Source organism: Mchenga conophoros, linkage group LG9 (genome assembly GCF_057382185.1).
Source record: "Mchenga conophoros isolate Kocher_MC1m ecotype Shallow Benthic linkage group LG9, M_conophoros_male_GT1.1, whole genome shotgun sequence".
Lineage (NCBI taxonomy): Eukaryota > Metazoa > Chordata > Actinopteri > Cichliformes > Cichlidae > Mchenga > Mchenga conophoros.
Genome location: NC_140534.1, coordinates 15,866,229 through 15,882,506, shown reverse-complemented (window position 1 = coordinate 15,882,506; position 16,278 = coordinate 15,866,229). Strand labels below are relative to the sequence as shown.

General features: G+C 40.9%; 1 protein-coding gene across 4 annotated transcripts in view; it reads right to left on the bottom strand.

Moving 5' to 3' along the window:
• The window catches only part of drosha (drosha ribonuclease III), a 143,826-nt gene extending 128,771 nt beyond the window's left edge, over positions 1-15,055 (bottom strand). For 2 of the 4 annotated variants that reach the window (XM_085286692.1, XM_085286695.1), the window contains exons 1-7: positions 14,843-15,015; positions 11,712-12,540; positions 11,568-11,636; positions 9,855-10,155; positions 6,268-6,409; positions 4,873-5,033; positions 1,352-1,432 (exon numbers count right to left, since the gene is read on the bottom strand). In XM_085286692.1, coding sequence (XP_085142818.1) covers positions 1,352-1,432; positions 4,873-5,033; positions 6,268-6,409; positions 9,855-10,155; positions 11,568-11,636; positions 11,712-12,538 — 1,581 coding nt within the window. In that variant the 5' untranslated portion in view covers positions 12,539-12,540; positions 14,843-15,015. Of the gene's footprint in view, positions 1-1,351; positions 1,433-4,872; positions 5,034-6,267; positions 6,410-9,854; positions 10,156-11,567; positions 11,637-11,711; positions 12,541-14,842 lie in introns of all 4 variants that reach the window. The other 2 variants (XM_085286693.1, XM_085286694.1) reach the window with 2 other exon arrangements.
• Positions 15,056-16,278: the final 1,223 nt, after the last annotated feature.

Genomic DNA, 16,278 nt, shown 5'->3' with positions numbered 1-16,278 from the left:
ATAAAGTTACACAATTACACAGTGAATTTGTATTTATTATTATATTTACAAAATACCACAGTTTTTGTCTTGGCCGCATCATTTTACTTTGTTGTATTTACACCTTAAATATTGTCTGACAAACCGGTCCATGGCGCAAAAAAGTTTGGGGACCGCTGCTTTAATGAATACAACACTGACCAAAACAGCGATTAGCCACAGTGGCTAATTCCATCTTTTCAGTCTACTTTTAAAGTATTTTAATTCCAATCTGTCATTCACCTTCTTGGTCCTTTATAATCAAGCCAAAAAACATTCAATTTATACCGATTTAGAGCGAAAAAGGCATCAAAATGTTCTAATTATGAAGGTTAAACTGCAACATATTTTCCAGTTTTCTTGAGAAATTACTTAAGCATATACAGTGGATTGTTCTGCTAATGGACTCTTTATAGGATTTCACTCATTAGCTGGTTGAGCCGACTGGAAAAAAAAAAAGGGGGGGGGGGCATTGCTGTTCCCTTCTGCAGATGAATGCAGTCACGCAGAGGCATCTTGTTGAGTGCAGAAGTAAGTGAAGAGCAAAGCATGTTTGCAGAGGTTATTATGAAGACAAACTGCTGGTATGAGTGATGAGTAAAAGCTTAATTGGCATCCTATAATGAGCATAATTATAAAGTCAATACACATTAGAAACTTATTAAAACAAATAATTGACTAACAACTTCCAGGTCAACAAAGAGCAACAAGAAATTAACGCACTAATTAACTCAAGGCAGATTTTTAAGACAGAAAATATTACTTAAAAAAAAAATAAAAATCAATCAATCAATCAAATATACATCCCCAAACAAGTGAGTATGGAGCAGACATTTACCCGCCTTTGTCTGGAGGATGATGCACATTTACCACTATTTAACGTACCTATCATTGGTTAATAAAGTCATTAAGGATTCATTAAACAATCCCAGAGTTTGATCATTTCCTACTGGGCATAAAGGCAAAAGAAACTGAACGACTGAGCTTTTTGTAGATAAAATGCATTTTACTTGTTAGATGAGCACGCGGCTGGTGGGAGTTATAGTTCCAAAACACAGCAAAGTAAGAAAGTGAGTCATAAAAGAAAATCTATCTCAGTGTGTGGAAAAATAGCCGATGAATCACTCGGACGCAACTCCCCAGTCAAATTTTCCTGAAATGCAATATCCTTTTGTTCTTTAAGATGCTTCTGTCTCACTTATCGCGCCTTTAACACAATAGAAGATGGCCTCTGTATAGAAAATGCTTTTAGCCTGACTAAAATAATGCCCTTGCCCCCGCGTGGCACAACTTCAAGGTTATGAAAGGGTGATTTATTCATGGCGTGTCATACCTCTTCTCCCGGGTAGATGCTGTGGCGGATCCCTGTACGTCTGGCCTTGGCACTGCACTTACACAGGGGACCATCATTCATCTGGACAGAAAGAAAATACGTAAATCAGACAGAACTGCTTCACTTGCCATGTATAACACAGGGGCTGCTCAACATTTTACATCTCTAAACTGCAGACTCCTGACCTTTATTTCTTTGCTGCAGTTTGAAGTTTTGACTTTTTAAACTTCACTTTGTGACACTGTCTCCGCAATACATATCCTCACAATAAAACTGCTGGCCTATAACTTTATTACACACCGTCTTTCCATCAAGTGGAAATGACATTTATTCAAAGCAGAAAGAGGAAGCGTGCAACTGACATAGAGACGAGACAACAATACCCAGAATACCTAAAATGTGAAAGTCGGCTGTCCTGTCACCGCAACCAAAAAGCCAATAAAGACCCAAACCAGGAAACCTGTGAACCAACCACGTTCCATTGACACGAGGGTCACGGCAGTTTCAAGTGGTTGGTGGCAGACTTATTCACACATCAGTAATTTCCCTTGCAGTAAAGATGTAGCTAGGTGTATTCAAAACATGAATTAGCGTGGCATTGTTCAGTGCTCTGGTGCCTGGATTGAGCCACTAATGAAGCTGTAGGATTGTGTTACTCTTTCTGTGGATACTAGAAGTCCAACCTGCAGGTGGAAAAGCAGATTGTTAGATTTGGCTGGTGAGTCTATATATCTGTTTTTTTATGTCCCACTGAAATAAAAGTTATGGCTCTTTTCACATTTATGTAGACAGCAGCTTCAAAATAAATGCCCAGAGGCTCTGCTGGCTGCTGAGTTTGAAGACTTCTTTATAGAAGGACTTTGGTTGTATGTGCTGTTAGTGGTTTCAGATATTTACAAAAAGACTTTAGAAGCCAACAGGGAAGAAATGGAGTCCTTACTGTAGCTACACTAGATATTTATGGCCACAACAATCAACTCTTACATTCTGCTTTTTTCAAATGTTTTTTGCAGTCTTATCGAGTTTGAAGTCTGTTGTGGAGTTAAGTAATGTGCAGATTATCCTCAGTTCCAACAGCATAGCTGGTACGGTTTCTTTCTTCTTTATTGGATTATTTAAAGTCAGTATTTATTTTACCTATGTGGATCTAACACAGATGAATACTGGACTGCAATGATCATATGGATGCCCTACAGCCTTTTTGACAAGCTTTCTTCTACTCGTTCTTCTTCTACTCTTTGATTACAGAGCCATGCTGTTGTAATACACGTGGCAGAAATAAGTCAGGCTTTACTGGACAGCAGTTTATCTACTGTCTTAAAACTAGTATATACTCTCACAGGTAACTTTATATGGTATATAAAGTTACCTGTGAGAAGTTTACAAGCAGTAGAGCATAACTGTTCTACTGCTTGTTATGCAAACACCTAGTGAGCCAGTGAGATGGCAGCAACTCAGTGCACTTAGGCATTAAGACATGGTCAAGATCCTCCGGTGAAGTTCAAACCAGCCACCAGAATGAGGAAGAAAAGGCAGGCTGGTCCAAGTATTTCAGAAACTGCGCATCTACTGGGATTTACCTACACGACCACCTACAGTGTTTACAGAGAATGGTCTCAACAGACAAACTATCCACTGAGCAGCAGCTCAGTGAGTTGACAAGAGTACATCAGTAACTTAAATAACGCCTCCTTTTAACCAACGTTTTCAGAAGAGCACATGTCGAACCTTGAAGCAGATGGGCTACAGCAGCAGAAGCCCACACCAGGTGCCCCGCTCCTGTCAGCGACGAACAGGAGACTAAGGCTACAATTCATACAGACTCATCAAAGTTAGACAACAGTCTTCTGTTGTCTAACTTTGATGAGTCTGTCTAGCCCGATGAATCTCAATTTCTGCTGCAACATTTGGACGGTTCTAAATTGAATGAAACAGGAAAGCATGGATCCATCTTCCCTTGTTTCCGTTCAGGGTGGTGGTGGTGTACTAGTGTGTGGGATATTTTCTTGGTATCCCATGATGACCACAGTGTACCCACCTTCTTATGGCTGCTTTCAGCAACATAATGTGTCATGTCACAAAGCTGAGATCCTCTCAAACTGGTTTCTTGAAAACAACAGTGTACTCAAATGCCCTCCACAGTCACCAGATCTCCATCTAATAGAGCTGTGGTGGAATGGGGGTTTCACATCACGCATGTGCCACCAAAAACTCTGCAGCAACTGTGTGATGCCATCATGTAAATATAGATCAAAATCTGAGGAATGTTTTGAGCACCTTGTTGAATTTATGCCACAAAGAATTTAAAGACTTCTACAAGCAAAACGGGTCCAGCCTGTGTGGAACTGCGAGTGCATGTGTCAGGAAAATGTGTTGTTGGAGACACCTAGTGTTACGGCACCATAAAAACAGTGGTTTGGCAGGTGTTTGACATGCTTCGATGTCTGGTCGAAACACACATAAAAGTGTGTCACTGAGATCAATGAAGGCCAAGATCAAAACCAGGTGGAGTCTGACCTCTGAGTATTGTGATGATGGCTCATGGATTGGATATTCAATCTTTTTATATAAATAAATACCAGTTAAATGGAGGAAAAACACCAATAATAACTTAGTAATTCACACATTTAGTAACTAAAATATGGAAGTGTGATGTTAAAACTAAATTACTGTTATTTCCTAAAAAATATAATATATTATTTATGTTGTCTGATGAATTTATTTCGTTAAGTGAGACATACATAAACGTATGTGTAGACTTAGTTAAATCTGACAGATTAAAAAAAAACTGAGATTGCAAAGTCATATTTTGCTGATGCAAAATTCTGCTTGAGGTTTTAATTCAGGATTACTTGAGTGCTTTTCTTATAATGTCTCTGGTCTAACGCAAAGTGAGGTCTCTGCAGTTTTCCTGCTTTTATTCACAATGCAGGGCCAGTATCAAGTCAATTTCACATTGCACAGCAGGAGCCAGCACATCAGATTACATCTAAGCGCTGGAAATAGTCTGTTTGGTTTTGGAGAGGGTTCTTCCTTGGTAGAGAGTACAGGGGGGCAGGAGAGTTAACATCATCAGTTATCACATAGGCATAAATCACAAGGACTTTGATCTAGAGAGCTGGCAGGTTAAGGACCATTTAATGTCTGTTCTGGCTGCAGGGGACATCTGCATTCTCACTTGTTTCTCTGCGGGGTGATGTCTTTGAAAGTTCTGGGCTGTAGTGCACGTGTAAAAAAAATGTTATTTGATTGATTTACTTTAACTTTTAAAATCATTGATTCAAAAATGAATATAAAGTCAGCTGTTGTCAAAAAACCAAATGTTTTGGTTAAAGGTTTCAGCCTGTCTGTGCAGCTGCCTTATCGTTCTCACATCGACAGTATGTCTTCCAGTATTTCAGGAATGCTTTCAGATTGAGATATTCCGTATGATTTAATACTTTGTCGGGCATGAATTCAAGAGGTATACACAGAAGATAGAACAATCTATCCTCGGCATCCTTTTGTTAAGACACACTAACCTCCCCGGGGTCATTGTACCAGAGCTCCTCGTGCAGCCGGTCGGGGTGAGCTTTCTTCCTTTTGATCTCAGCGATGACATCAAAAACCTCTGAGTCAGAGCTGCTGGAGCAGGTGGTTCCTTCGCCTTCTGACTCACAGTCTGAGTCGCTGCTGCTGTCATCTGAAACCACAGTGCAAGAAGGTCTTTAATCATGTGAATGCTACGCGGCTAACGATTAAAACTAATTCGGCGAGCCGGAGCTGGTCGAGTGGTTAAGTTCCTCTGCTCAGCTGTGCCCTCGCAAAGTATTACACTCACAAGGCAGAGTCAAAGTAAAGTAATCTGTCAAAATGCTTTAAAACTGCGCGCTCGGGCTCTGCCAACTCTTGAGGAGGAATACTCACCCTGGCTGTGTAGATGACACCGCAAACCTTAAGATCTGTTACCCAATTTGCACTTGCTTAATCTTTCATTATGCAAACAAATAGAGTTTAGCATGACTAACAGCTAACTGTGGTGGTTTCGTTGTCTAAACACTGTTGTTCATAACAATTTCCAATTTTCATGCCAGTTGCAGTCTTTAATGCATCCGTGAGATTAAAAGCAGGGTGCACTTGCCAAAGTTGACATCTGGCACTTGTGTTTTCTCTCCTCCTCTCTCACTTGTCATTCTCCCTCACCGAAAACAAACCTCAAACCAAAATGAGGATTATAATTACCATTCTGCTGAATGGTTTGTGGCCCTTAGCTAAGCAGAGTCTTTAATTCTTATCAGCACTTTAACTCGAGTGTTTGATTGTGAAGTCGGCGCCCAGAGCAGCATATTTAGCAAATTGGATCTCCCTGAGTAAGATTTATATTATTGCGCTGGTGAAATAGACAATCGGGCTGACAGCCCTGCAGATAAAATCAGAAACATAACTTAATCTCTGTCTCGCCCCAATGCACTGCTGAGAAGATAGCAAGCTTTTTTTCCCCATATCAATAAAAAAGGTTGTCAACAGATGTTTTAGCTGATGGCTTTTATTTGGTAACACAAGTATGTGCAGGCCAAGGGTTTATTTAAAGACGATCATACATACATACAGTCACAATAGCAGATATTAAACATTGCCAGTTACAAATGATGAGGGCAGTGTATGTAAAATTCTCTGTCTTAGATGGCTCTAAACACTCAGTTTCAGCAAGTTTTTTTATACTCTTGGCCCTATATGATGTCATTTAGATAGGAAATTCCTTATATGGCCATCTCAGGTAAATAAGCCCCGCCTACTTGCTGTTCAAATCTTCCTCTGACAAAGGGCAGCCAATCAGAACAAAATGTGGAGCTTGAAATGAGCATAATAGATCTCCTTTACAGAATTAAGTTTAAAGACTGAGGTTAAAGCTAAAATATAAAAATAGCACAACTAACCTGGGTCCTCGTCCAGTTTGGTCTTGGGCGGCTCCCATTTGGGTCGAGCAGCCTTGGCTCGCTCCTGTCTGTTTCCCAGCTCTTCCTCAAAGCGCTCGTACAGATCACGCAGTTTACTCGTTCCCACCACTGTAGAGTCTCCCTGAAATACAGCAGTTCAAATGCAACAAGCCAAGTTTGTTCAACTGCTGAAAGTTAAATGGAAAAGTTGTAGACTGAGAAAGGATTCCAGGATCTTTTAGTCAAACTAACATTTTAATATTTAATGGATATTTCAGTCAGAGCCACTTTAGTCGAAAGAAAATTATAATTTCCTCCTGTGCTCATTGATTATTATTATTATTTATAGTGCAGTATGCCTCATGTAGCTCCCACTCTTAAGTGAAGCCTAAGATAATGCATCTCTAATTAACCCTCAAGCAACCGAATCTAAAAGAACTGAGGTTGGGGTGGTGGTCATACAAGTATTCCTGTATATTTTATACTGATACACTGACTGTTTATACTGTAAACTATTTATACAGCGCTAAATCACAACATCAGTCGCCTCAAGTCGCTTTATATTGTAAGGTAGGTCCTACAATAATACATACAGAGAAAAACCCATCATATGACCCCCTATGAGCAAGCACTTTGGTGACAGTGGGCAAAACCAGGCTCAGGGAGGGGTGGACATCTGCCGCAACCGGTTGGGGTGATATCTTTCCATTAAATATTATACCAATGGGCCAGTTCATATGAAATGCTGTCTGGTGGTCTCTGGATCATTTGCCCTGTTTTGTAGATGATGTGGTTCTATTGGCATCATTGTGAGTAGACCTCCACTTCATACTGTAACAGACTGTAGCCAAGTGTAGAGCAGACGGGATGAGAATTAGGACCTCCAAGTCTGAGATCATGGTTCTCAACTGGAAAAGTGTGGAACTGCTGCCCCAAGTTGAGGTATTGGTTTGTTGTATTGAAAAGAGAGCAGGCCGTGAAAGCTATCGGTTAAAATTCTACATTTTACTCTCGCCTATAGCCAAGAGCTTTAGATAGAGACCAAAAGAATGAGATTATGGGAATAAGCGGTGGACACGAGCTTTCTCCATATGTGTCTGCTCCTGCCATAGAGACAGGCTGAAGGGCTTGAAGTAGAACTGCTAGTGCTCCACATTGAAAGGAGCCAGTTTGGCCATTTGATGTAAACGCCCACTGAGGACCTCCCAGTGTAGGTGTTTTGGGGCAGACCCGGGACACACTGGAGATTCACATCTCTATGCTGGCTTAAAAATGCCCAGAAAAGATGGAGGAGGTGGCTGGGAAGAAGAAGGCCTGGGCATCTTACTCAGACTCCTGCCCCCACAACCCAAACCCTCAGAAACAGCAGAAAATGGATGGATGTGCAGATGGATGTAAAGTTGTAGGAGAACAATGACAACTGATGGAAGGAAACCTTTTTATTATTAAAAATATAATAAAATCACATAGAAATATCAGACTGTCAGTTGAATTTTAGACTGTGCACTCTATACAAGACATGCTGACAGGATGCACCAGCTGATGAAGGTTGGCATTGAGATGAGATGAGCTGGTCTGGTGGGATTGTAGCTGAGCTTGATTTTGTGGGCTGCCAGAACTAAAACTATGTTTACTTTTGTGTGTTTTTTTATGCTTTCACTGGAGACGGTTCTGAGCAAAGAGGAAATGAGGACTGAGCCAGAGGGGATGACATGCAACAAAGAACCCCAGCTGGACTCTAATCAGGAGGATTCTGGGATTACACGGTCAGTCTCAAACCCACAGGCCTCCAGGATGCACACTGACTTTTTAAAACTTAAGCACAACTATATTTGAGTTTCTTTAATATACTCACACTAACAGTCTATTGATCAAGACAAAATGTGAAGTTAGGTGGTATAACAATGTCACAAACAAAACTGCAAAACATACTTATGCCTTTAAAAGAGAAAATGATCTGCTTTCCAATAGAAATGTATCTTAAATTATTACAAAGCTTGGACCACTGTGAAGTGTAATCACAGTGTAAGTGCAGTTCTACACACATCTGGCACAGCTACAGTAATTGACACCCAAAGGTAACATCCTCTCTGTCATAACAGAGACACAGGAGAGCTAAATCTGTTTGTGAAGGATGCTTACAAGTAAAGTTGGGTTCCCGCTTGACATTTAATATCACTTCAGTTTTCCTTTAAGGACAGGTCAACTGTCTGCCAGAATGTGTAATATGTGGGGAGAGAAAGGAGCTGAGGACACCAAGCATTAGAGACTACGGATAAAGGTCAGCGAGGAGAGAGGAGAAAAAGTAGGTGTCAGTATCTACAAGATCCAAAGACTTCAGAAAAGCATTTGAGAAGGATTTGCTAAAAGAAGAAAAAGTGGCAATAAGATGTTATTTGAGTGTCAGCTTAACTGACTGACTGAAAAACATACTGCTACAAAGCCACCAATCCAAAAAATATCACAAGTAAATATACGAAGTAAAAATACATAAAGATCTATGGTACTTTATTTACTCACAACACATGTAAGTGCATAACTACAGATATGCACGCTTTTGTTAGGTGTTCATAAATGTTCTGCTATGTTGGGTCTTCAAGAGGATATGGAATGTATCGATATATGCAGGGGTGCACATAAGTGGTCCGCAGGTGAGCATTCGCTGTCAAAATAAAAGACGCGCACCAGATAAGTTGCAACGAGCGTTAGCGTACATATGAAAGGCACTGTTTTTGTCCGCTAGAGTGGGATTTTCATGGCATATTCTGCACCACATCTCTGTGCGTTCATCATTTGTTTGACTCAGCCTTAGTGCGTGAGGTTTAGAGATACCGGCTAGATATAGTCTGACTCACTTCAATGGACAGCTTGAGCTATGGAACAGGTCCTCTGGAAAGGGGCTGGACTCTGTTCCAGTCTGTAGTCGTCCTCAGTGAGAAACTGTGGGTTTACCCTCGTGTATGCTGTGAACAAACGTCCAGGGAAGCCGGCCTTCTTAAAGACACTGGGTGGGGTGCTGGAAAGTGCTGCAACTGGGGACTACCTTTTTCTACTGGGAACAGTATGAACCAGAGGGAAACGGCTTGCTCGGTCTGAACATGAGGAGGTGGCCAGTGGGGAGAAGGGCTGAGCTTATCTGCTTAGACTGCTTAGACCCTATGGTCCAACCAACAGAAAATAGACAGATGGATGGTGTGGCAATGATGACAGAATAAAATGGGTATTTAATAGTTTTGGTGTTGATAAGCTTATTGAACTGGTTTCTAAAGCTTAGAAAGGACAGCAGGTCAAATTATTTCTTAAGTATTTATAATTTATGGTACTCCTTTTGCTCTGGTTTCTTGTTATTAGTCTGTTGCAAGCCTACTTGGGGTGGGCACATCTTTCAAAAGCTATTCTTTAACACCACTGCAAACAAAATTAGTGTAATGGCAGAAAGAAGATTCACAAAGTTTCCTTTTAAGAATGTAATATAACCACTGAACTACTGTCCCCTTGTTCAGGCAAGAAAGACAAATATATTGTTAGAGTTACAAATCAGGAATTTAGCAAATGTTAGCTTTATGAAAAAAGAAAGATAACAGTACCACTTGGTCCATGGGGTCATTGGAATAGTAGTTCTCTGCGTGGGTGCACCGAATCCAGGCAGGTTTCAGCAGGTCTTCCTCTTCTTTCTCGTCATCGCCCTTCTCCTTCACTTTTTCTCGCTCCCTGTCCCGTTCCCTCTCTCTCTCCCGCTCTCGGTCTCTGTCGCTGAAGGCTTCATCAGAGTCTCTGCTCCTTATGGCGGAGAAGCTGCGCTCTCTGCTCAGCCCCGAGGAGCTCTCTGACCTCCTGTCCCTCTCCTCCTCCCAGCGACCACGTTTCCTGTCTCTGCTCGTTGACCGGCTACATACGAAAAGGAAAAGTCAACATGAGACATGAGGATAAATCTGAGTTGAGGTCTCATGTTTACACTTGCTCATTATATCAAAGAAAATATATTAATACTAGAAAACGGCAAGAAATTAATAAGTTAAACTGTTTGTATGATACTACTTTCCTTTGCTTGAAAAATGACCTCTGTCTAAATAGAGCCACTGCTCAAGAAACCAGTTTTTTCTGCCACAGAGGTTTTTTGACATGATTCATTACCAGTATGGTGCCTTCAGGTTTTGATCTTAGGTATCATGACTTTGATTTAAAGTAGATATCCATGAATCTTTACTGAGGTCTGTCTCTTTTCCTCCTGCTTGACAGCTCCATCTTCAACATCCTTTGTCCAGTACATCCACTTTCCCTCCTCTGCACAAGTCCAAACCCTGTGAGCCTCCAAACCGCTCAACCCGAGCGGTCCCTCTGATACACTCATTTCTAATCCTGTCTATTCTGGTCACTCCCAATGATAATCTGAGCATCTTCAGCTCTGCTCTCTGTCTTTTTGTCATCTTGTAAAACTCCCCTTTACTTTTGCTGCCATCCTTCTGTTGCAAATCACCTCTATCCACTCAGCCCTTCCTTCACCTCTCTTGTGCACAGTCTCTTGCTTTGAAATCTTAAGTAGGGCTGTTCGATATAACGATATGTATCAGATGACGATATAAAAACGTCTATCGTTTCCTATTACGCAATCATTTGTTTTGTGGTGTCGCAAAATAAACTGTTTACGGCAATATTTTTTCATCGTTTTAAAGGTCACTGTAGTGGCTATATTAATTTCTTAAAGTTCTCTCTTTATCTTATATTTAATATAACCACACTACGGACGGACAAGCGCCTGTTTTTATGCGTTGTGATTAGCAACAACGAGGGTAACACCATGGGTGTCTGCTTGTTTATTTTCTACATAAACCTTTCACAATAAAGCTCAAGATCCTGTTGAGACTTTTCAAAATAAAGTGAATCACGTGAAAGAGTATGCAGAGTGTTTACGGATGAGAAGCAAAAAAAGAGCCGCCATGGCACATTTTAAAAATGTGAAACACGTTTTCAAATCAATAAACACCTTCAGGACACTCTCAAACAGTGCTGGAGTAATAAAACGTTTGTTGCAGTCAAAACAGGAAGTAAAGCAATGGCAGAGATTTTTTTCTATGATTCAAGGAAAGAAAAAGCATAATTTCTTCTCTCTATATAATCTGAAAACATCTTCTGTACTGATGTGTGAAATGCTGGTTAAAAAACAACTATGAACGCTTTTCTTTCAAAACCAAGGATTTTTCTTTGTGACCTTAAACTTTGTCTATTACAGATTTAAAAGGTTTATCGATGAGTGCTATTTCACAACAGCTGCATTAAGCCAAACAAAGCAACACGTGTACCTTCGAGGCCTCTTTCTGTGCCTGTCGGGTGACTGGGATCTCCGACTGTCTCTGTGCCGATACCGCTCTCTGTGAACAGACAGAGCAGTTAAAAGGAAATCATTTCACTGATTGATTTCATTTGGCAGAGCGTCGTCTGTGTACCTGCTGCGATCCCTGCTCCTGTGTCTGGGGGGAGTCCGGCCTCTGTCGTATTCAGACCTATACCGCCCACCCTCTTGCCTGCTGCGCCTGTCTGGACTTCTCCCGCGGTCCTTCCTCTCTCCAGGAAATTCCATTTTGTGCCTGTCGCCGTGGCCTCCATAGCCAAAGCACTTCCGCCTGTGATCATCGTGCCGATACCCTCTTTCTGGGGACCTCCTGCTGTCCATGGGCTTCTCGTACTTGTACTGCCCCCCATGCCTGATGCTGTGGTCTGCTTGAAACTGGGTGTTGCTTTGGGTGTAGCTGGAGCTGAAGGTAGGAGGAGGGAATGGAGGGTGAGGAGGATGGGGGTAGTTCATGGAGTACGGAGCGTGGTAGTTCATTGATTGAGAGGCCATGGGGGGAGGCATTGGGGGGTGTGGTAGCGGCGGTGGGGGCACAGGAGGCATCATGTAAGGGTGGTAGGCATTTTGAGCAGACACCTGCGCCCTTGGAGCGGGACCACCTGCGGAGCCGGGTAAGGGAGGAGGTGGAAAGTTAGGTGGCGGTTCAGGGAAGCCTTGTCGGGTGGGGGGCTTCGAGAAAGGTGGGCGCACTGGGCACTGGTTAAGAGAATTGGAAGTTTGGGATTGAACTGGTGGTGGATACTGCATGAAGTCAGGGTGTGGAGGCATGTAGGGGGCAGTCTGCGAATCGTAACGGTAGGAAGGAACTGGAGGCTGGGGAGGGGGCGGCCTTATGTTGGTGGGTCTGTAGTTCTGGTTGGCACCGTGCTGGCCAGGAGGCACTCCTCCCCGGGGACCCCCACGATCCTGATGGAAAGACATGGCTGTGGACAAAAGAAGACAATCGGGTCAACACAACTGACATCCACCTGCGAATGAGACACATCTGAAAATCAATCGACTGACATGAAAGCTTTAGTTTCCACTCACAGGTTTCAGCCTCTAAAGCCTAACCTGTCGCTGGCGTCAGACAGGTTGTTTCAAACATGTGTAACTCCTGAACTATTTGCTCAATTGAAATAATTCCAGTGGTTCCTGAAAGCAGCGACTCTGCACTTTTATTAGTAGTAGTATCGTATCCCTGCCTGGGATTAGTGTAACGACCCCGAAGATCACTGAAAAAGCACAGAGTTGATGCTTTCGGGAACCATTGGACTTTTTCAAATTTAAGTATTCAAAAAAAACATTTGTTCCGCCCAAAATAAACATCAGACCAGAAAATCAGACTTTTATTGGCCACTAGTATTGGCTCACAAAGTGTAGTGACGGCCAGAAGTTTCAGCACAACATTTGTGTTGCATACTTTGACAAGTCAGTTTTTTATTTTGATTATTTAGATTTATTTCTTTTTTTTTAGATCTCTTTGATAAAGTGAAAAACAGTCATTAGTATTGTCATTAGTTTTAAATACTTTGATTGGCAAATAAATCAGATTTGTTTAAAGAACAGGACTAGCCCCAGATTCTCGATCAGATTACAGTATGGAGAGTTTCATGGTCATGGACCCAAAATGGTAAATTCATGATCTCCAAGCCCTCATCAATTTAGCCTAGTGACATGGAGCACCAAACTGCTTCTGGATCAATGGAAGAAGATGTTTTTCTTAAAGACAGTTTTAGTCAGTCTTTACTCACCATGGGCAGAAAAGCAGAAGCCCAAAAAAACTTTCAAGTTCAAGCATTGATAAGGCAGGAAATGCCATCAGTCAGGATTTGGCTCATAAGCCGATATCCAACATGCCACAGAGAAATCCAGAAGTTATGAAGAAGGTGGTTCAACAGTTTACATTTTTTTTGCATCAATTTGATTTTGTTGCCAATAAAAGTCACTGAAACATATGAAACGCGTGTTTTTGTTCTTTCCCAAATCACAGAAACATGCAAAAAAGAATCTAAATAAAAACTGAAGTGACACAAACAAAAAACTGTGCACTGCCAAAATTTCCGTGCACGACTGTAATTTATTTACTGCATAAGCTGCTAAACTATAAGAACGCCAACGTATAAGTAGAGTTATATTTTATATTATAAATCTATATTACAAAATCATTTGTGTCTAAAACTATAATTAATTTAGTGCACCAGTTCTTCTTTACACTTCCCTCTAAATGCTGCAAGTCTCTCAGCTAGAAAGAGCGAGGGTGGCTGATGTCAGGCTGCAGATGGACGTTAAAAAGAAATTCTTTCCATTTAAAGTTCCCAAACAGTTCGATTGCTGTAATTATTTTATTAGTATTAATTATTATTATTGTTATTATCATTATTATTAATGTAATGCATCCTGTAAGAGCAAACTACTCATTGGGGAGGGTCTCTTTTGGCCAGTTTGCTTCACAGGAAAGATAATACTGGTAAAAACAAATAAGATATTACCTCGCTATTTTTTCATGGTATCGTGATCCTCGTGTTACGTATTATTTCATTAATAAATATCGCTTCCGTTCATTAATATTCTTAGAAGGTTTTTTTCCTGCTTATTGGAGAGAGTTAGGAAAGAGTTCGAGTCCAGCCTAATGCTGCCTGGAAATAAGGACGGGTTCGCAGTTTCTTTAATATTGTGATGATTCATTTAACACTAGTATTGGATCAGCAATCAGAAAAGCTTAGTAAAGGTTGGGTCGGTGCATCAAATACACTGTCACACAATGGTTGTTTTTAAATTGCCCTTTCTCTACATGAACAATCTCGCTCAAGCTCAATCTCTGGACGGACAAACAAAAGTCGTAGATTTGTGACCAGCACTTTATTCCCCTAATGTGTTAATCGACGCAAATGCGTATATTGAAATCTAATATTGTTGTACATATACGGAACTCTGAGCTTGATATAATGATTTTGAAACTTAAAATAGCGTTAGCGTCTTATAAAAAGCCAAATAAAGGCTAAGAGATAGTAAAGGTTTTCACAGCTGAGCACCGTTAAACGAGCTGCTTGCAATTACGAACTCCACCTAACCAATACAAACATAAAACGCAGAAAATAACCAGCAGCAGCCGGCGTAACGTAAAGGTTAAAGGAGAAGCGAATACTCTAATTTAAGAGCATTATTATCCTATGCTAAGGTTGGATAGACGGTAATGTTAGCAAGTTAGCAGCAACAGCATCATGTCAGGATGTATGAAGTTACCTTCAAATCGAGGAGGGCTAACAACAAAAGTGTGTCATTCCTGTTGGTCAAAAAAATCCAGAAATTCTAAATGTTGGTACTATATTGTTATTATTATATTTTAAATATTTGTTAGTAGAAGCTATGCAATACGGCTAGCTACCTGGTCACGCTTTCGAGGTGCCCGTGTTTCAGGTCGGGACGTTTAAGGAGACGGACACAGATGAACCAATCGAATTCATGGATTTGGGGTTGTCCAATAGAACTTTATAGTTTTGGTGGGTTCCTAACGGCGTCGTGGTAGCACACAAATAAATTAATGAATAAATACGTTTTTCGCATTTTAGAACCATTTCGAGACTTAGACTTGGTCTGTCTGTGGCTTATAAAATTAACATTTATGCTTGCGACACAAAATGAGATTACTTTTAGGAAACGTGTGTGGTGCGTAATTTAAACCTGAACTATGTCTGCTAGACCCAGTCTTGCCTTTAAATAGGCACAAAGTCTAGGCCATCATTTTTAGCTCATGGCCCACATACAGCCTACTAAATATATATACCATTTAAACATTGATCATGAACAGAAAATACACCCACATCACTAAGTACACATTGCTACTAACTAATGAGAACTGGTTTAATTCTTCATGGCATTGATTCAACAAAGTTCTGAAAACATTTCTCAGAGATTTTGGTCCATAGCATCACACAGTTGCTTCAGATTTACCAGCTACACATCCGTGATCTATTCACACCAAGTCCCAAAAGTGCTCTATTGGATTGAGACCATTTGGGTACAGTGAACTCATTGTCCTTGTTCAAGAAACCAGTTTGATATTATTTGAGTTTTGTGACACGATAAGTTATCCTACAGGAAGCAGCCATCACAAAATGGCTACACTGCGGTCATACAGGGATGGACATGGTCAGCATCATTACTCATAGAATGCTCAGCTAGGTTTACAGTGTGCCAAGATATTATCCCCATACACTACCAGCAGTAGCATGAACTGTTGATACAAGGCAGGAATGATCAGTGTTTTTATGATGTTTATGTCAAAGTCAGATCTGAATCACAAGACAACTTTTTTTTTGTTTCCAATCTCCTGCTGTTCAGTTTTGGTAAGCCTGATGTTGTGTATTCAGAGGTGCTCTTCTGCCTAGCTTCGTTGTAAGAAGTGGTTATTTGAGTTACTGTTGGCTTCCTGTCATCTAGAAACTGGTCATAATGAAATCTGGCATCAACAAGGCATTTTCAATCAGAGAACACCCACTCACTGGACATTTTCTCTTTCTTGGACCATTTTCTTTGATGATTTCTCTGAAATACTCAGACCAGCCTGCCTGATTATTATAAAAGATTTGAATGTTTCCCAAGATAAGCCAAAAACGAAATTATTATTATGTTGCTTTGATAGGTGCCTTCAGCTCATCTCTATTTTGATGTTTCTCATC